The sequence below is a fragment of the Alexandromys fortis genome, unplaced genomic scaffold (genome assembly GCF_014885135.2).
Source record: "Alexandromys fortis isolate MF-2015 unplaced genomic scaffold, M_Fortis_MF-2015_v1.1 scaffold_44, whole genome shotgun sequence".
In the NCBI taxonomy this organism is placed as follows: domain Eukaryota; kingdom Metazoa; phylum Chordata; class Mammalia; order Rodentia; family Cricetidae; genus Alexandromys; species Alexandromys fortis.
Genome location: NW_026067921.1, coordinates 4,788,377 through 4,809,698, shown reverse-complemented (window position 1 = coordinate 4,809,698; position 21,322 = coordinate 4,788,377). Strand labels below are relative to the sequence as shown.

The 21,322-nt window shown below is 46.1% G+C and overlaps 1 protein-coding gene across 2 annotated transcripts in view; it reads right to left on the bottom strand.

The window, feature by feature from the left end:
- The window catches only part of Slc22a13 (solute carrier family 22 member 13), a 29,699-nt gene extending 11,541 nt beyond the window's left edge, over positions 1–18,158 (bottom strand). The window contains exons 1-10 of one of the 2 annotated variants that reach the window (XM_050141641.1): positions 17,693–18,158; positions 16,922–17,025; positions 16,540–16,694; positions 16,150–16,318; positions 15,891–16,011; positions 15,712–15,806; positions 15,295–15,509; positions 15,019–15,127; positions 14,395–14,610; positions 6,883–7,147 (exon numbers count right to left, since the gene is read on the bottom strand). In XM_050141641.1, coding sequence (XP_049997598.1) covers positions 6,883–7,147; positions 14,395–14,610; positions 15,019–15,127; positions 15,295–15,509; positions 15,712–15,806; positions 15,891–16,011; positions 16,150–16,318; positions 16,540–16,694; positions 16,922–17,025; positions 17,693–18,070 — 1,827 coding nt within the window. In that variant the 5' untranslated portion in view covers positions 18,071–18,158. Of the gene's footprint in view, positions 1–6,882; positions 7,148–7,271; positions 14,187–14,394; positions 14,611–15,018; positions 15,128–15,294; positions 15,510–15,711; positions 15,807–15,890; positions 16,012–16,149; positions 16,319–16,539; positions 16,695–16,921; positions 17,026–17,692 lie in introns of those variants that run through there. The other variant, XM_050141642.1, reaches the window with a different exon arrangement.
- Positions 18,159–21,322: the final 3,164 nt, after the last annotated feature.

Genomic DNA, 21,322 nt, shown 5'->3' with positions numbered 1-21,322 from the left:
CCACTCTCTGAACCATCAATGGCTCTCTTGAGTTTCTAGAAGAGAGCTCCAACTCCTTGGCACTGGCCCTAGGACCTTTCAAGAGCTGGCTCCTACCTATGCCATACTGTAGTGAGGAGGCGAGTAGGCCTACTTTTCATCCCGCTTGGCTCGGCAAGGCTAGCTTAACACCCGAAATAACAACACACAAATTGTATTCATTTAAACACTGCCTGGTCCATTATATCTAGCCTCTTCTTGGCTAATTCTTACATATTCGTTTAAGCCATATCTAGTAATCTGTGTAGCACCACGAAGTGGTGGCTTACCGGGAAATATTCTAGTCTACATCCATCTTGGGTCAAAGAATCATGGCGTCTGACTCACTTCCCTTCTTCCCAGCATTCTGTTCTGTCTACTCCATCCACCTATGTTCTGACCTATCAGGCCAAGCAGTTTCTTTTTTAATTAACCAATGAAGCAACACATAGAAAGAAGACCCACCTATATCACCACACTCTATGCCAACATCCCTCACCTGTGCTAGGCATTTCATGCCTGCAGACCCCGAAAAGAGGTTGTTCTTTCTGATTTTCCCTCCCTCCCATTCATATGCCTCTAGTTCCTGGACAAATCACATTGCTGTGGCTCATTGATGGTGCATCCATTTCTCTTCATCAGTCCATGTGGACAGGATTGCCAGACATGTTTTCATTTTACTAGGTATCTAGGGAATGGTGCAAAGGTACACTGAGAAGGGGAAACCTTTTTAAGGGTACACACTCTATCAAAAAAAAAACATCTCTTTTCAAATCATTGTGATTTGTGTTTCCATCTGAAAATGAAGCCACTGATAATAGTATAGACAGAAGTTTCTCCCCAGCTCGTCCTATAGCCATTCCAAAGAAAGGGTCCCAAAGAAAAATTATGTTTGGCCTATTAGCTCATGTTTATTATTAACTATCTCTTACAACTTAAATTATCTAGGTTTAGCCATGTGGTTTGGTACCTTTTCTCAGTAAAGCATTGTCATCTTGCTTCCCCTGCATCTGGCTGGTGATTGTATTTCTGCCTTTTCTCTTCCCAGAACTCTCCTAGTCTGGTCACCCTGTCTATATTTACTACTTGACTACTGGTCAGTCAGAATTTTATTAAACACATATGAGTGACAAGTCTTTACTGTGTACAAGAGCATCATCCCACAGCATAGTAAAGTGTCTTCTCAAAGAGAGCCCCTTGGTTTGGTCTGCAGAGCCATTCCTTGGATACGGGAGCTCACACTAAGAGTGTCTCTCTGGAATAGAGTTTGGGATTACCATGTGGAAGAGTACACAAATTTCCAAAGGTAGCAAAGGTGTTCATTCTCTGGAGAGTCTTAGGTAGGAGGGAACCTCTGGGGTAGACAGGCTACCCAAGCAGGCTAGGTTACTGACTAATTATAAAGAGCGACCTCTGAGCCAGGGGGTGGTGAAGAAGCTGAGCTGGATATCAAATCTGAAGTATGTAAAGTGGATACCAAACAATTCTAGGACAGCAGAAAGACCTAGCTCGTTTTCTGTGGCTGTGAAAAACACCATGAGACAAAATGACTTAGGGGAGTATCAGCTTACAGGTTACAGTCCCTCAGAGGAAAGTCAAGTCAGGAACTCATGGCAGCACTTGAAGCAGAGAGGAACAATGCTGCTCGCCAGCCAGCTCCCAGGCTCTCAGCTCCCTTTCTTTTACCACTCAGGATTTCCTCCTAGAGGTGGCACTGCCACAGTGGGGGGCTCCTATATCAGTTAGCAATAAAAATGCCCCCACAGACATGTCCACAGGGCAATTGATCTAGACCATTCCTCAATTGAGGATCCTTATTTTTTAGGTAAATTTTATTGGTTTCTTTCTTTGTTCCCCCACACACACACTTTGCTTTTGTTTTTTTGTTTTGTTTTGTTTTGTTTTTGAGACAGGGTTTCTCTCTGTAGTTTTGGAGCCTGTCCATCCTGGAACTAGCTCTTGTAGACCAGGCTGGCCTTGAACTCACAGAGATTTTCCTGCCTCTGTAGCCTAAGAGCTGGGATTAAGGGAATGTGCACCACCACTGCACCGGGTTAAATTTCACTGGTGTAAAGTTGACAATAAAACTAGCCAGGACACCTTCAACCTAATGCACCAACACATCGCATGTTAAACTATAACTTTCCTTTTTGTCCCCAAGATCTTATATCAATATCATAACAAAAATTACAGGACAAATTTAAAACCCCCAGTTTTTAAAAAAATTCTAGGGTTTTAAAAGTTCAATGTCTCTTTAAAAAATCTAAATTTTCTCAACTCTGGGCTTCTATAAAATAAAATAAAAAAAAAACAAGTTATATAATTCCTTACTTCCCAAACAGAAGAACCAGGGCATAGGAAAAGCCTAAATCCAAAAGTCAAGGAACCGGATGTCCAACATCTGGAACTCACTCATGAACTTTTGGGCTTCTGGTGGCTTGGGGAGCCCCGCTTCTCTGTTCCACTATCCAGAACACACACTGCTTGTCTTGTAGGCTCAGGCTGGCTACACTCTATGCATGCTGCTCTCCTTGATGACGCTCATTGCATGCTCCTGGCATTGTCAATATTCTGAGACCCCCTCTTGCAACTGAGGCTGTCCCTTCACCAATGGCTTCTCTTGGCCTTTCTGCTAGGACTCCAACTGTACCTCATGGTGCTAAGTGTCAGCTTCTCTCCATGACCCCTTCAATCCTGGGGTCCCCATTGCAACTGAGGCTAACCTACACTAATGACCTCTCCTGAATTTTCTTTAGGGACTCCAATACTGCCACATGGTTCCAGGCTTGAACTGCTCCTCATGAACCCCTCAATCTTGCATCTCTCATGCCTTCAAAATCAGAACCACATAGGAGATTCTTTCATATGGTCAAGTTTATTTACCAAATGGAGATGCAGCCACGGCCCCCACCTCCACCCCAGACCATAGCTTCTCTGTGCTGACTCTAAGGAGATACTTTGCAAAAGATTTCACCTTAATGCAATTAATTGTGGTGATATTTTGTTTGTACTCTAACAAATAAAGTTTGCCTAAAGATCAGAGGGTGGAGTTAGTCACTAGTTAACCACAAAGACCAGGCAGTGGTGGCACACATCTTTGACCTGAGCACTTGGGATCTCATGCCTTTGATCCCAGTACTTGGGGGCACACACCTTTAATCCTAGCACTAGGGATGTGGAGACAGAGGGACATGGCTGAGCAGAGAGAGGAGTGTAAAGCAGGAGGAGATAGAAGCTTAGCCCCATTTAGTCTGAGGATCTGTAGAGACAGGATCTTTCCTCTTTGATCTGAGGATTTGGTACAGGTAAGAAGTCTCTCCAGTGACTAGCTCCTTTACTTCTCTGATCTTTCAGGATTTACCCCAATATCTGACTATGGGCTTTTATTATTAAGACCAACTCAAATTCACACTATAACTAATCTCTATTAATCATAGCTGATTTTTTAGTCCCAGCTGACCAGCATCCATTGTCCCAGTAAAGCAAAGGTTTCATTTCCATATATTCTAATCTTACAAGACACAACCATAATAGTTTTTGCTTCCCTCTGAAACCTCACAAGCCATGCATCCACCTCCAGCATTTCTCTCAACATGCTTATCTTCCAAGCTCCCACAGAGCAGCCCGTTAAGCTCTGAGCAGCTGATGGTTTTTCCACTTAAAGTTCCAAACTCTTCCACAATCCCCAAAGCAACATGGTTAGGGCCAGCATGGCAACAATCCTGTCCTGGTCCCAATTTTGCTTTTCTATGACCAGAAACAGCTTGTGGAGGAAATGGCTTCCTTGGTTTATAGGTTACAGCCCATAATTAAGAGAAGCCAAGGTAGGACTCTAAAGGCAAGAACTGAAATAGAGACCTGGAGAAATGCTGCTAATTGGCTTGTTCCCAGGCTATCTTTATTACACAGCTGAGGCCAACCTGCCTAGGAATGGTTCTCCCAGCAGTGGGCTGGGCCCTCTCACATAAACTACATGCCTCAGAGACATGTCGCCAGGCTGATCTGCTCTAGACAACTGCTCAATAAAGGGGTCACTATTTCCAGATGACCAGGACACAGACTATCAAATGAGTTGCTTTGAGAAATGGTAACATCCTGACATCCAATCCAACATCCCAGTGTCCATGTGAGGACATGCTGGTTTTTTCTTCTCATTTATCATGTGTGTGCCTGTGCATGTGTGTACATGTGCATGCCATAGCATGTATCTTGCTGACCCTGTGCTGCCTTTTTTTTTTTTTTGGTATCTATGAAGCCGAGGATTGGTGAAAAATCACAGAATCTTGCATTTTTTGATATTCCAGGACAAGAGAGCTCTGGGGGATTGTGGTGGCAGCAAACAGGTATATTTCAATGATCTCTTTGCGCTCATTCAAAACTGTAAAAGAAACGGAGGTCTGCCACTGTCCCGTTGTTTTCTTGATGTGAGGACCCAGACTGATCTTAGGGATGACCCCTCTGACTGAGAAGCCTGTCAAGAAGACACACAAGGCCGTCATGTCAGAGATTCCTTAGAAGCTGGACCTGGCCAGAATAGGGTCAAGCATACGGAGACTATTCTGAAGAACACGGAAAGACCCAGTGCGTGCATCTATGGTGAGCGAGAGCCAATGCCATGGAGCCTCCAGGGTCAAAGAAGAGCTTCTGGTGGGTGCTGTCATTTAACAACACATTCCATTTTCTGCCACCCATGATCCAGCGTTTGGTGGACTCATTAAAGTGGATGACTCCCATCCTGCCCCTCCTCATTCCCAAGAGGTTCTGTATGGCTATTTTTCAATGGAATCTACTGACTACTGGCTGTTGGAGAGAGAAGCAGACTTCTAACTTCTTTCACTGATAAATGAAGGAAAGGATTAAACTTTTTATTTTTTCTAAGTCAGGGTTTCTCTGTACAACAGTCCTGGCAGTCCTGGAACTTGTTTTATATACCAGGCTGGCCTTGGGGGATTAAACTTTTTCAAACACCAAAATATAGGCTTGTAAAATGGATCATGGGCTAAAGATACTTGCTACCAAACTTGAAGAGCTGAGTTCAGTCCCCAGGACCTAGATAGAAAGAGATCTGGCTTCTTCAATTTGTTTATCTGACCAAATGCCTGCTAAGACCACCCCTCAAGAAACACACACACACACACACACACACACACACACACACACACGGAGTAAATAAATGCATTTAAAAACAAATGTATTGGGACCTGGAGATATGACTCAGCAGTGAAGACCACTGCCTACTCTTGACTCCCAACACCACATGGAAGTTCAAAATCATCTATAACTCTAGCTTCAGAGACTCGATGCCCTCTTCTGGTCTCTACAGGCATGAGGCATGCCTATGGCACGCGCGCACATGCGTGCGCACACACACCCACACACACAGAGACAAAATGCTCATACACATAAAATAATAAAACAACTTAAAAGCAAAGATACACCAAATGGATTGAGCTCGTGATTTCAGCAATTGTTCCCTTTCAGTTCTGTGCCTTATGTGTGTAGTGTAGACTTGGAACCTGACAGTGAAGGGCCCAGCTGAAGGCTGGGGATAGAGGAAACTGAGAAATGGTACTAGGTGAAGGGTTTGTAGCAGACTCCTAGGTGCTTTAAGGCCATGAAGATTCAGGCCTGCTGATGAGCTTTGGCTGAGTGAAATTACATAACAATTCAGCACATGCAATGGACAAGGCTTAGAGTAGATTCAGGGCAATCTGGAAGGTTCACTGGGCCTTAAAGATGCTGTTGTTTGCCAGGTGGGCAGAGCAGTTCTGTGCAATTATAAGTATTCTCCAAACTTCTGAGGGATAATCAAGGTAAGAACCTGCTATAAGGTTCCATGCCAGGGAGTCATGGAGAGGCCTGAGTCTTCCAGGCCAGGCTGAGCTAGATCCAGTGGTTAGGAGTGTCCTTAAGGTAACCTAGTTCCCCTGGGTAAGGGGGAGGGTGACAGAATGAGGAGAATCCCAGAAAGGACAGACTCCCAGACATGGAAAGATTATAGTCTCATCTGAAAAAGTGAATGTTTCACTTTGGTTAAAACACTGTCTCCAGAGGCTTCTTAAAAACGGATGTTTTTTTTTTCAAGTGTGTGTGGGGCAGGGGAGTGAATGTTTAATCTGTGGGCTCCAGATCTACAACCACAAACGTGATGAGAATGCAGAGACCCCCTCACAAGCCTGCACCCTTGAGTTTCTAGACTCCCCACATGTGCTTCTTTGCTGGAAAAAAAATTTAAAAGACAGAACTGGACACCAGGGACTCAGCATAGCAGCCTGGCTCCATGATAGCTTCCTATACTTCCTGGGCTAAGTCATCGCCTTAATCCTTCCATTCTGGAAATGAGAACAGCCTGACACAAGAGTACTTTCCAAGGGCCCCGGGATGCTGGGATAGCTGGAGGAGAAGCTGAGCTATGTGCTTGAGTTTGTAAGAGAACAGAGATTATGAATCCTAGCAAACTTTCCGTCTTCTTTACTGTACCAGAGTTGGATTTGGCTCCCAGACATCGTCTATTGCCTGTGACCAGTCTTCCTTTTGTTTTGCTTCTCTGACAAATATTTCTTCTTCTCTGTCAACGGTTTATAGGTACCTTGATGCCACAAGGCTCACAAAAGGACAGGCAAAAAATGAAACAGTGATAGACAACAAGTAAAGCAGGCAGAGAAAATCAGAGAGTGAGAGAGGGGCCAACAGACAGAGGACAAACAGAAACACGGGCTGACGAGAAAAGGGGGGGAACAGGCGACAGACAGCTATATACAAGTATAAAGGCAGAACCAGAGCAACAGAGGGCATCAAAGGCACAAGATCAGACAGAGAACGGACAGACCCCACACAAGACACACAGACAATAGGCAATCCTACCTCATTCTTTAGGGACTGAGGCCTGTTCTCAGGGTACTCCCAGCCTGAGTCGCAGGCCTGTGTCTCATTGAAGCGGTGGCTGAGGATGTCTTCCAGGCTGGCATTGTCAGGAGGTGGCTGGAACATGAGGCAGGACTCAGGTCTGCCCGCTGTGTCGTTGGGTATGCTTATTGCCAGCTGTTCTGCAGCACTTAGGTTGAGAGTGTGGTTCTTGACCCAGGGCACTGAGCAGTGGTGAGCCTCATCGAGGACCATGAAGACCTGACTAAACACGAAGAAGGCAGACAGGAAATTGGGGATGCCCATCAGGATGGTCACCTGTGCCTGGAAGCGACCAAAGTCGCCCACTTCAGCCATGAGCTGCGCAAAGTGAGCCATGTCTGCAGCTCACTCCTTAGTCTAGGAGCACCAGGCAGCTCTGAAACTTGGCTTTGGGACGCCTGCTGTTCTGGGCTGTGGTGACAGCTGCATTAATGTTTAATCCAGTCTTGCTGAGCTCTGCCTATTGTACCTCTTCTACTGGCTATAGCCTAAGATGCTATGGCGGTCTCATCTGTTGAGGGCTTGGTGTTCACCTGAGGGTACACTAAGAGAAAGTGCAACCTTTAGGGGGTGGGGCCTACTTGCTGGAAGAGAGTGATGTAAGGCATTCCTTTGGAGGAGATACTGCAGCCCCTTTATTTTCCCGTCCCTGTGCTTCCAGGATAGCACGAGGCTGGCAGCCTTGTCCCAGCACTCCCTTCTGTCATATTCTCTGGCTTCACCACAAAACCACACAAAAACAGAGCCTGGTGACCAGGATGCCTCTGAAAACATGAACCAAAACAAACCTGTCGTCCTTTAAGTTACTGCTGCCAAGTATGTTGTCACAGCCCAGAAAGCCAATGAGCGCCAAAAGCCGGCATTGAGAACCAGGAGAGTGGCTGCTACAGCATCTGATCAAGAGGCTTAGAAGTCTGCTGAGGATGGTGGGAAGGTTCAGGGATGCAAATGAGCAGTCTTTTTGTAAACATCTTTGTGGATCACTCTGGCAAGAGTACCAAAGACCAGTATGCAGATAGGAACAGAGAGGAAAGGCTGTGCTCATGGAGCTCCTGAAGAGACAGAAGAATGAGGAACCAGACCAGAATCCACCCAAGTCACATTCTGGGAAACAGGTACAAGCTTGTCTATATTTAATCTGTTCTGTGACTTTATGATGTTGAATTAGCAGAGGAAATATGTCCTGTGAGCACATATTCAGGCAACAGCATTGAAAAATGTATTGCTGGCTGGCTGTTTTCAGGTGGGTATACTGTGAGAATTAGGAATACAAGCTCAGGTATAAAGACTCGAGTGTCCGAGCACACCAATGCATTGCCTTAGGTTGCTCTGTATATGGAGGGCATCCTAGCTCTCTCTTCTCGAAGTAAAACCTTTCAAATGAGTTTACAGACTTATACCCTTGAGCTGGAGTGGGAGGGGCCAATCCTTAAGCAGCTCTCAAGTCATTTTTCTCATTGTCCCAATGAAAAGAACTTGGCTTCCTTTAATGGCAGTACCCACACCATTTAAAGTGTGGCCCAATATTAAATGAACTGTTAAGGACAACCACACATATAGAGCGGTGGTCTGTTGGGACTAATTAAGTCCTGGCCTTCAGCTGTTCTTGTCTAGAGCCTTCTAATTGAAGTTATTAGAAGCTGTGCTTTGCCTAGAGGATCAGAGGATGGGATTTTCACTTGTTGGCCATTGACTGCAGGGTATTTAAGCCTCCATGGTGCTATTAAAGAAGGGCTTTTGTACCAGCGATCGGAGGTCCGTGTGTTGGTCTGTCTCTGCGTGTTTCCTCAACCTCCAGCCCCTTGCCCGAACTGGGTTCTAGCGCATAGAGCGCAGACGGGGGTCCGCGGTGTGCGGCAGTAGTCATGTGGGATGCAGACAGCAAGGCTGTAAGGATGAAGCTGTCCAAATCCTTGGTGCTCATATCACACCATGGTGTGCCCAACACACTGAACTCTGGCCCTTCCACATTAATCCCACCAGTCGTGTGTAGAAAGGCTCCTACACTAGCATTTGTTGTGGCTTGCTTTCTTGATGATAGTCATTCTAAGTGGATGAAACATAAACCCAATATAGTTTTGATGGCTAAGGATATTGGATATTTCTTCATATATTTATATATTTTTTGAGAAATGTCTTTTAATTTATTTGTGCATCTAATGTTTGCCCTTTTGGGGAAAAGACGTGTCTTTACTTCTTTATATATTAGGAATAATCGTCTCCTGTCTGATATGCATACAGCACAAGGCTGTTTTCTTCCGGTTGATCATTTCCTTTGTTATGCAGGGGCTTTTAAAGGCTGAACAATCCCATTTGTCAACTCTTGTAATCTTTCCTTGTACTGGTGGAGTCCTTTTTGGAAATTCCTTGCCTATATTTCTCTCTTGAGGTGTTTGCTCTACATTTTCCTCTTGTCTTAGCAGGATTTACAAGGTTTTTGAACCATTTTGAATTAATTTTCATACAGAGTGATGTAGGCAGAGTTTTGTAGCAAGAATAAAAACTCAGGATCGGAAATTGGGGTTCAGTCTAAAGATCAGAAAAGCAAAGCAGCTAGTCACTGACTCTTACCTTAACCTCAGTCTGAAATGGCAAGCTGCCTCCAGGAATCTCAGGAGATTGCGTCTGAGAGCTGTCTCACCCCATTTTATATTCCTCTCTAGGGCTGGGATTAAAGCTATGGCAACTAGTGTGGCTACTGAGATTACAGGTGTGTGTTACCATAACCTGGTCTGTAGGGCTGACCAATGGGACTGTTTTACTCTCAGATCTTCAGGCAGTCTTTATTTATTAAAATACAATTGACATGCCACTACAGAGTTTCTCTTGTGTCTCGGCAGCTGCTCCCAAATAACCACAAAGAGGTTTAATATTAATGAGAAATGCTTGGCTGGTAGCTCATGCTTGTTACTAGCTAACTCTTATATTTTAAATTGACCCATATTTCTTATCTCCCCTCTGCCATGTGGTGGTACCTTCTTTCGGCATGGCATGTTTATCACCTGCTTCCTGAGTCTCTCCTGCAACTCCTGACTCTGCCCTGAGAAGTTCTGCCTAGTTATCAGCCAATCAGCTTTTTATTAACAATGAGAGCAATACATTTTTCACAATGTACTAAAGGGTTTTTCTGCAGCAGAGTGAGAAATAAGTACTTGGTTTATTAGTCTGCTTGTCAAACCCAGCTTTTCCAGCACTATCAGTTGAAGAGACTTTCTTTAATCTACATTTTCACACTGAAGTCAAGAACCATATAGCTATGGCTGCATGGGTTACATCTGGGCTCTCTGCTCTACTACCTTAGTTTATACAATGACACTTCCAACTTTGCTTTCTGCTCAGGGAGTATTAGCTAATCAGGGTCTTTTGTGCTTGCATATGAATGTTAAACTTTCAAAAAATTCCGTGAAAAATGAAATAAACTATAAACTAAGTCCAGTGATACATCCATTTTTGAAATATCAATCCAGGAGCATGAGGCATCTTCCCATTTTCTACTGTGTCCTTCAAGTTCTTCCTTCAATGCCTCAGACTTTTCATTACAGCAGTCCTGCAGTCTTTGCCAAGATTGTACATGTGTGCTTCCTTGATTTTCCTGTTCTCTCAGCATGTTTCCTACTTTAGAAAAGCTATAGAACTTTGTTTATTCTGCTGTAAGTATTTATCTTGAGAGAACTCGATCCACAGAACAGCAGGACAGTGATCTTAATCTCTGGGTGGGAGATTAGATTACTAGAGCCTTTTGCTTTTAAACTCTAGTCAGGGCATCCAAGATCAGAACCTGAGAGGACATACAAAATCACCCGTTACTGTGTTTGTATTGCTAGAAATAATGCCCAGGACCTTGTGCATGCTAGCTGTCTAAATCACTGTTCTATTATTGTGAGGTGACATCATGCCCACCACTCTTACAAAAAAAAATTAATTGGGGGCTGGTGATGGAGGAAGGTCATTGGTTAATTATAATAAAGAAACTGCTTGGCCCTCATAGTTTAAAACATAGGTGGGAGGAGTAAACAGAACAGAATGCTGGGAGGAAGAGAGCTCAGAAAACATGCAGCTCCTCTCAGAGCCAGACGCGATGAAGCAAGCCGCCAGGTCAGACATGCTGAATCTTTCCTGGTAAGACTGATGCTACACAGTTTGAGATGGGTTGATCGGGATATCAGAATAGCCAGTAAGGGCTAGAGCTAATGGGCCAAGCAGTTGTTTAAAAGAATACAGTTTATGTGTTGTTATTTCGGGTAAAGCAAGCCGGTGGCGGGAGCTGGGTGGCGGAATGCAACCCGCAGCTTCATCAACAGGCTGGCTTACAGTTCAGAAAATAAGTCCATTATCATCATGACAGGAAACATGGCAACAGACAGTCAGGCATAGGGCTGAATGCTTACATCTTAATCTCCAGGTGTGTGGGGGGTGGGTAAGATAGATACTGGGTCTGGCATGGGCTTTTGCAAACCCCAAGCCCACTCTAGTGACATACTTTCTCCAACAAGGGCACACTCCCTAATCCCTCTCAAACAATTCCATTCCCCCCACCCCACCTGTGACTAAGCACTCAAATATACGAGCCTATGGGGGTCACTCTTAGTCAAACCACCGCACTAGGTGAAATTGCCACTATAAAATAGTAAATCTGTCATCTGGATTGGGGAGACTCCTGCTCCTGTGTTTGAGTTCTGAATCCTGTACCAGCTTCCACAATGAAACCACAGAACAGAGCAGCGGTCTTACTGCTACCATGTCTTTCCCTGTATAGCCCCTTCTGTTGTGCCCGTCGAGATACAGACAAGAACACACTATGGCATTACTTTCCTAGGGAGGGACAAGCAAACATCTGTTCACACTACAGACCACCACGCCTAAAACAGAGAAAGAATCCACCCAAATCCACTTTGATAAACTAGTGAGTTATTTACAGAGCAGGTTATGAATGAGGTGTTACAGGTGTGGATAACCTTCAACAGTTGCATACTGAAAAGTTCAATCCTAGATGAGCAATAACCGAATAGCTGTATAAACAGAGTCCGTACTACATGAACCTTCATCCTTCTGCATACTCTAGCACCTCCAAAGGCCACACACACCAGGGACAGATTATGTGACACTAGTTGGAGGGAAGAGGCGTGTAGCTACTGAAATCTCAGGTCCAGTAGGGCCTCTCTTATCATGTCTCACACTGGGAATCCCAGCTGCTTTGATGTGGCCATGTCATGCCTAGAGGACATGATCTACAACAAACTGGTATGACCCTCAATTAGCTACTGATAAAGACAGATCTTAACCCAGCAGCAGACCAAGACCAGGACACTTACAAGAACACCCAATTGAGCTCCAGCAATGGCCTTGTGTGGCCCCACCCTCCACCCTGAACTTCTCACTTGAGCTGCCTCTTCTCTCCTGTTGGATGCTTTCTTCACCCTCAGACATTTGTCATGGTCCCTAAGAGCCTCCTTGGCTCTTACATCCTATTACATCCTACTTGGCTTCAGAAGCTTTCTGGAACCTTGCTTAAAGCCTCCATGTCCCTTCACATCTGTATCTTCTGTGCTTACAGAACCTGTACCATGTACATGATGCTGCCAAGTCCTGCAGCCAGCTTGAGATGTAGCCTAGTCCCCTTGGATGAGAGGTATAGTCTGTAGTGTCCTCTGCATGCTCATCCTTGGAGGAGCATTTATTTCACAGTTTCTGAGCAGGAAACTCCTTCAGTGTCTTAGTGCAGGGTCTTCCTTTGAATGAACTTGTATTTTCACAAATCCCAGTCTTTCGCAGGTGGGGGCTCAGCTTTAAGGCTACCTGTCGTACTGTATCAGGGAAGAGATTGGGTTGCTCTTTAACGGTGCTAATTCCTCTAACATTTCATTGTGGTGCCTGGCCTGCACTTTCCTTATCTGTGGCCTGAAATGGCTCACACACACTCCCAAAGGTCACGTTTCTTATCTTTCTGCTCACTCACACTGTAGATGTGAACATATGAGCAACAGCTACATTAAAGCCTGAGAGTGCACTGCCTGGAATCTCTGAAGAAAAAGAACGTGTTTGCATTCAGTTTCGCTCAAGTTCTTGGGGGAGAGAATGCAGCCAAACTCTTGGAGAGAATGTAATCAATACAGGCATCCAGCCAATTCGCAGGGGAGTCTTTCTTTGCCTTTGAAACCTCTCTAGTTGAAGGAGACTACCTGGTTTCTCTTGGCCTTTTTCTCTCACAAGCTCTGCTTATGGTATCTTAGGGATACTCTGGCACAAAGTCCCATACGCCTGTATTTCTCCTGCGAACTGTTTTCAAGAGCCCAAGAACTGCATAACCACTGCACAGCGAAACACTTCTCATTAGACATGCAATCCCTAACAAATGGAAAAGATAATGTCTACAGAGACCCCAAAGGCAGGTCTGGGAAAACAGCTCATACTAGAAAACAACACAAACAAAAGCAACAGGAACACCCTTGTAATGTTGCTATGTCAATAAAGGATCCCTTTAAGTCTTTTCCTAGGAGTGAGAACCACTGCCAAGGGAGGCGCACATCACATCACACAGAGAAGCAAACAGCTTCAGCCTTAAATTGCACTCCTCCATTGTTGCAGGTTCTCTTTTTATTAAAGGGACATACAGCAGGAAACTCCGGATGGTGACGGTAGGAAGCTGAAGAACATGTTTGTCCACAATTTCAAAAAAGGACAGTACGAACTATCCAGGACTGGCTGCACATGTACGGTACAGCCCTGCTCACGCCCACCTGACAAGAGACTGACCGAGCATGAAGAGGGAGGGAGGTTTATCAACAATCTGAGACAGGCTGGCAACAGTTTCGCAGTGTTCCCTGAGGGTTCTCATCTTGGACACTAGGAAAGCTGGTGGGACCAAGGGAGGGACTGCCACCGGCACTTCCCTGAGTCCTGGCTTGTGCTGCGACATCTGACATCTGCATATCCTTCTTCCTCTGTGATCCTACTCACCAAGACATGGCACAGACACCAAGAGGCAAAGACAAAGACACACAGTGACAAAGGATTGTAACTCAAACATGTAACTGGACAACAGAGCTAAGCAGGGAGGCTGGTATGATCTACAACAAGTTGGTCTTGTCCCTACCTCGAAACAAACCCCAGGGATAGACAGACACCATGTGATTTGTTCTTGTAAATGAACACACCCCTAACGACCATAATTGGAGGAAGAAGCACTGCAAAGGGTACTCGTGGGCAGAGGATTTCTTCCTTCAGCCGCCATTTCTTTCTTAGGGGACTGTTTCACTGAGGATCTGCAAGGAGAAACAGCAGTCAGTGGCACTCTCAGGTGAGCTCCTATGAGGAGTTCCCATCAACATCTGTAGGAGGACAATGACCTAAAATAAGAATCTGTGGCATGAAGTGGGCACCATGTTGCCCAGTAAGCAAAGAGTAATCAATAAAGGGGTAACGATGATGGAAAAGCCTGGCCATAATGAGGTCCAGTAAGTCAGTGCTCACCGCAGGGGGCGCCCCTTCTCCAGGTCCTGGATGGTGTCCTTCAGGGTCTGGCCCTTCGTCTCAGGCAGCAGAGCACACAGTAGGCCTGCCACGATGGGGAAGCTGCCAAAGATGACCATGGGGACAGCCCTGTGGTACTGTTCCAGCAGCATCACGAGCGGTGTGATGATGCCAGCAATCCTGGAGAAGATGCTCACCAGCCCCATGCCTGTTTGCCTGGGGAAAGCATCACAAGCTGAGGCTCTGGCCGCTGGTCAGGCTACACCCACTCCAGAGATGTGAGGACCCAGGTCTCAGCCACCGTGCCTGCCTACTCTAGCTGCTTCCTGGAGTAGTAAGCCCTCTCTGTTGCTCTCCTGCCACCTCTAGAGACCCAAATGCCTTTTCCATTTCCGAGTGCCCTCTCCTGGCACTCTAACTTCTCCTTTGCTCTAACTTCTCTCCCACATTCTGGTCCAGAGACAGCCAGGGCATGCTCATGTCTATCTGTCCTCCAGTGTCCTGTGGTGACTCGGTGAGCAGACCTACACTTCAGTGGCCTCATAGGCAGCTCACTGGCTGCCAGTGGCTGGTAGCAGAGCATCAGAGGAATGGGTGGTATTAGATCCCCAGGGCAGTGCTTACCTGATGATGGTGGGGTACAGCTCAGCAGTGTACACATAGGATATGGTGAAGGCAGAAGATGACGCAAACTTTCCCACCACAGCCAGCACAGTGACCACCGTGGGGAGACCTGAAGGAGAGCCAAGGTCAGCCACATAGGGGGAAGACACCATCACCTAAGCCCATGCACCTCCCTGTCACTCAAATGTCTCACCCTCCATGCCCAAACCCTGGGGAACCCGTAACGGTGTGGGAGCAATGGGGGTAGCCCTGGCAGGGAGGAAGACAACCTGGTACCTGCTGGGATGAAGATGATGATGATGCACATAGTACCAGCCAGAGTCAGGGAACCTGACAGGCTCCACTTGCGACCCAGCTTCTCCATTATGGGGATGCTGGAAAAACGGGCGGGCACCTCCACTAGTCCAAATATCAGCTGTGTCAGGTAGATGTCCAGGCCAAAGTCCCCCACTTGGAGACCAAGGCCATAGTACACCAGACTGTCCACAAACCTACAAAGTACCCAAATGTCCTTGTCATTGCTGGGTGTACATCAAGTCACACCCAAAGGAACAGCCTAACTCAATGAACTCACACCTGGGGAGAAACCACCATGTTCACAGAGCCTCTGTCCACCACTCCAGTGAAATACAGCAGAGCAAGAGAGGTCCTCTGACTCAGCCCTCACTGAGGGACAAGACCCTGGACACTTACCAGACAGCAATGAGAACCAGTGTCACCTTCCTGAGATAGGGGTGTCTGAAAAGATCCAGCGCATTTCCCGAGGGACCTGTCTTCTCAGGGGTCAGCTAGAAGAAGGACACAGTGAGGGGCCAGGACACAAGCATAGACATGCCTGAGGCAGGGGGGAGCCTGTGCCTGCTGACAGGTACCTGGCTCAGGAGTTCTGGAGAAAGGGACCGCCTGTTCGCCAAGGCTGCCTTCTGGATCAGTTGTTTGGCCTCCTCTATCCTTCCTTTGGAGAGGAGCCACCGAGGAGATTCTGGCAAAACCCTGTCAACCACACATGGCTCTGATAACTGGGGTCTTGAGCCCAGTGCAGCCACCCAGAATTCCAGTGCACAATGAGCCTCCCGCCCAAGCCCCACGGGTCCCCTCTTCTGGGTCCTGCACCCCGCCACAGCTCCCTACCAGAAGTAGAAGACGAGCAGGAAGACTGGTGCGGTGCCTGCGATCTGAAGCAGTCTCCAGTTGCGGACACCATAGGCCAGGCCTGCTAGCACCATCTGGCCAAAGGCAAAGTTGCTCTGGGACAGGACCATGGCTCGTGTTCTCCTGGACGGCCCCACCCATTCTGAAACTGAGAACAAAGACTGAGCCTGGGCTGGAATCTGCCCACCCATGCACTGCTGATGGCCAGATGGTATCTTGTTTAAGTGCCGTGCACCTTCCCAGCAGAGGAAGCTCTGCCATGACCTCCTTAGGTACAGATGAGTGAAACTATCCCCACAGGTTGTTCAGGGGCTCTCAAGATCTCAGATTTCAGACTGCACCTGAAGGCCACGGGGCCCAGATACTCACTAAGGATCATAGTGCTCATCATGTATCCAGAGACAGCAGTAGCTGAGAGAAAGCAGAAAGTCATGTAGAGCTCAAAGGTGGGCACGAAGGCTGTGGCCACGCCCATGATGCCTGACATAAACAGCTGCACCAGAATGCAGGCTCTGCGGCCAATCCTGAGGTAACAGAGAGACAGGTTGTGAAGGGAGAAGGCCTGCCCAGGACTCAATCAAGGGAGACCCAGGCCGGCCTGTCCTCGGCTCTCTGTCAGAGGGGAAGACGGGGTCTTCCATGGAGCCCCATTTGAAGGCAAGCATAAAGATTTATCTTGATGGCTAACAAGTCTCCAGGGGGGGTAACTCAGCACCAGGAGCTTAAAACACCCTGGATCAGCTGCACTTACCAGTCACAGATGGGCCCAAAAATGAGGGCCCCAACAAGGAGGCCAGCCATGAACACCGACTGTGAAGTCCTCCTCAGGTTCCTCCGATCACACACCAGGTCAAACTGAAATGGAAATAGGGTATGTAAGACTGGGCATAGCAGCCAGGACCAACTTTATCGTCTAAACCCTGCGGTTTCCTCACTGTGTGTCAGGGCCAGCCTTGGCACCGGGGTAAATTCACTGAACACAGTCTATTTAAAATTACATATGTTGACTTCTGACAGAGGCAAGCATGCATATACAGAACTAAGTACAAGTCAAAAAGCAGTAAAGCACTGTGGGCATGCAGTTAGGTCGGTGAACAAACGTGAAGGGAGACAGCATAAATCAGGACAGAAGGGAGGTTGTGGGGCAGATCTTATGAAATAGACAGAGAATAGCAGGTAGGGAAAAGAGTGTAGAAAATCCAGGCAGGCAGCTGGACAGACAGAGAGACAAGCCAAAAGATACAGACAAGAGGACATGCAAAAAGAAAAAAGGGGGGAGGCAGCAGAGCATACAGAAAACATGAGAATGGCTCATGCAATCAAGGGGCATACAGAGCCCAAGGTCGGCACATGGCTGTAGCCTGCCCTGTGATGCCCAGCAAGGATAATGGACCAAGATGACTGGCAAAGGAGAAAATTAGGTATACAACCCAAAGAGGTACAAGGACAACAAGTATGGACCAAAGGCACAGAGTCAGATGACTAGACAGACCTATGAAAGACAGAGAACAGGCAATCCTACCTCATTCTTTAGGGACTGAGGCCTGTTCTCAGGATACTCCCAGCCTGAGTCGCAGGCCTGTGTCTCATTGAAGCGGTGGCTGAGGATGTCTTCCAGGCTGGCATTGTCAGGAGGTGGCTGGAACATGAGGCAGGACTCAGGTCTGCCCGCTGTGTCGTTGGGTATGCTTATTGCCAGCTGCTCTGCAGCACTTAGGTTGAGAGTGTGGTTCTTGACCCAGGGCACTGAGCAGTGGTGAGCCTCATCGAGGACCATGAAGACCTGACTAAACACGAAGAAGGCAGACAGGAAATTGGGGATGCCCATCAGGATGGTCACCTTTGCCTGGAAGCGACCAAAGTCGCCCACTTCAGCCATGAGCTGCGCAAAGTGAGCCATGTCTGCAGCTCACTCCTTAGTCTAGGAGCACCAGGCAGCTCTGAAACTTGGCTTTGGGACGCCTGCTGTTCTGGGCTGTGGTGATAGCTGCATTAATGTTTAACCCAGCTGTGAGCAGCTACAGCTGTCAGCTTATACCTTTATCTCCCTAGACTGACAGGAAAGAATACGAGAAAGTGTAGCTGGATTCTTTTCTCTGTCCCACCCGGTCCCGCTGGACTGGTTTATCTCCCGCCCACCAGTCCCTGCAGCCTCTTATAAAGTAATCACTCGGAAGCTAATATTAATTATAATTGTTTGACCAATGGCTCAGGCTTATTACTGGTTAGATCTTGCATATAAATTAACCCATTCCTATTAATCTATGTAGTGCCACATGGCTGTGACATTATCTTAGGTGTTTTGGCATCCTGTTCTATGGGTGGCTTGCTGGCATCTCTCGAGTCTGCCCTTTCTTTTCCTGTTTGTCTGTTTGGATTTCCTGCCTAGCTATACTCTGTCTTACCTTAGGCCAAAGCAGCTTTATTTATCAACTAATGAAAACAACATATATTCACAGCATGCAGAAAGACATCCTACAGCAGGAAAAAAAAAAAACACTCTCATCTGAGAATATTTTATGGCTTTGACAGACATAGGCATCACAACAGTGAGGAAGAAACATTTCTAGGCCAAAATCTTCAACAAGATGTAGCTGTCATCCTTACTGGCTCCAACCAGAACATCTTCTACAGTTCAGTCAACTCCAATACCTTCCCAACACTAAGAAGCCCATCTTCAAGGGACTACACCTCACCAGAAGTGGAGACATGACAGGTGCACAGTAAATCTCCCAGCTTTCAACCACGCATGCTACAGTGCCAGGGAAAATGTGCCCACTAGTGCAGTGTGGCGAGACTGTTGCAGGGTTAACCCAAACGTTCTCAGTGGAATTTGAGACCTGCCCCACGGAAGGACATTTATGCTCGGTGCTGTAAACACGATCAAATCACCTGACTACTGAAGTCTTAGGCCCTAGGGAGAATTTATAAGTATTGCTTTGTTAAAGAGACACAATATAAAACTACCTTCTAAATACTTGTGTTTTTGTATTCATGTATGTGTGATGGTCTCAGTCTTGGTCAAAGAAGCTTCTTGTAGAGGGCAGTAGTTAACTCTGAGACTTATTGGCTATTCAAGTAAGTCTTTGTGAGTGTTCAGCCAGAGACCATCTATATCCACCTCCCAATGAGCTCATGGGACATACAGAAAAAAGCAGAAAGGGTGTAAGAGCTTCAGGCTGGTGTCAAGTGCATGCGGAATGCTGACTTCTAGACATGACATGGCTGTTGTACACATCAACTCCCTGGAACTACAGTAAACTGCACATGGACCTATACAGTATCAAGCCAGTTAAAAATGCCAGTTTTTAAGAAACGGAAACAGCCAAAGTGTACATAAAAGAAATGTGTCATATATTACAACAGACTATTACTCACCATAAAAAACAATGGAACTATTTTTTCTGACAACATACTTTAAACTGGAGATCACTATAATAACTGAACAGAGCCAAGCATAGAAAGACAAACATCTCATGATCTCACATGTGACATCTTTAAAATCTTTATCTCACAGAAGGTAAGAAGAGTAGAATACTGGTTCCCTGAGTCCCGGGAACATAGGGAGGGAAGGGATGAGAAAGGGTTAATTAATGTCTATTAAGAACCATGAAAAAGATAGTTTGGTGTGCTACTGTCTCTCCCCACACCCCTCCTTCACTCTAAGCTGAGGTGCTAATGGCAGCTGATGGCTGCTGATGAAGGAGGAGTCATCCTTCTTTGAAGGACAGGCCACTGACAGGCTGACCATGCTCCTTTGGACCCATGCATATATGAACTCATATGTCTACTAATTGTATTCTGTAGATTTTTTTACTGTTTTTAAACAAGGAGCCATAGAGATGGCACGGTGGTTAAGAGCACTTCTTGTTCTTGCAGAAGACCTAGGTTTGGTTCCCAGCATCCACATGGCAGCTCACAACCATCTGTAACTTGTTTCAAGGCATCCAAAGCCCTCTCTCATATCCATGGGCATCAGGCATATACACGATGAATATGATATGTACATGTAGGCAAAACACTCATGTACATAAAAATAAATACAACTTTTAAAACTTTAAAAACAAACAACAATGAAGACATGAAGCTGGGAAGGATGTACTTGGACCTTTTCATTGAGACTGCTGGCTTCCCAATAATGACATGGAGACTTGTTAATTATAAAAATTTGCCTGATAGTTTAGGCTTGTTACTAACCAGCTCTTATAACTTAAATTAAACTATTTTTATCAATCTAATTTCTGCCTCATGGCTTTATTACCTTTAATCTGTACTGTCCATGCTGCTTCCTCTCTGTCGAGCTGGCAGCTCCCCACTTCTTCTTCCCAGCATCCTGTGTGACTGAAAATCCTGCCTGGCTAGTGGTTATTTATTAAACCAATTAGAATGACACATCTTCATGGTATATAAAAAGATTATTCCACAACAGAAGGAGATGTGTTAGGGAGAACTGGTTAAGAGGGAGTAGAAGGTGGGTGAGACTGAGATACACATGTAGGAGATAGGGAGTACACATACAAGTGTAAATGTTCTCTCGCACACGCACATGCACACTGCCCTAGTTTCCTTTCCCGCTACTGTAAAACCCAGAAAGGTGAGTGCCAATCGTTTTCTAACCACAGGTCACTCATGTGGAATAAATATAACCTCTACTTAGGGAGTGTCAGGAAAACCGCCAGCATCATGTCTGTAGAGAGAGACCGATCACGTGTATGGGGTAAAAGTGAAGTTGTCCTCAGCTTCAACTAAAGCACTAGACAGATTACACTGGGCAGTTTATTTAAGTAAGAAAACTTCATGAACTGGGCAACACCTTATACCAGCAAAGTGCTGAGAGCCTTCCCTAACAATGGGGAGACAGTGCACACAGAAATAATATACAAACACTTAATTGAACCATATCCTAAATATAAAACACAAACCTTACAATCCAGAAGATGATACTGGGTTAAAGTTGGATAATTTTGGACATACAAATGGCTTTTTAAATAAAACAGCAGTCGCTGGGCGGTGGTGGCGCACGCCTTTAATCCCAGCACTCGGGAGGCAGAGGCAGGCAGATCTCTGTGAGTTCAAGACCAGCCTGGTCTACAACAGCTAGTTCCAGGACAGGCTCCAAAACCATAGAGAAACCCTGTCTCGAAAAACCAAA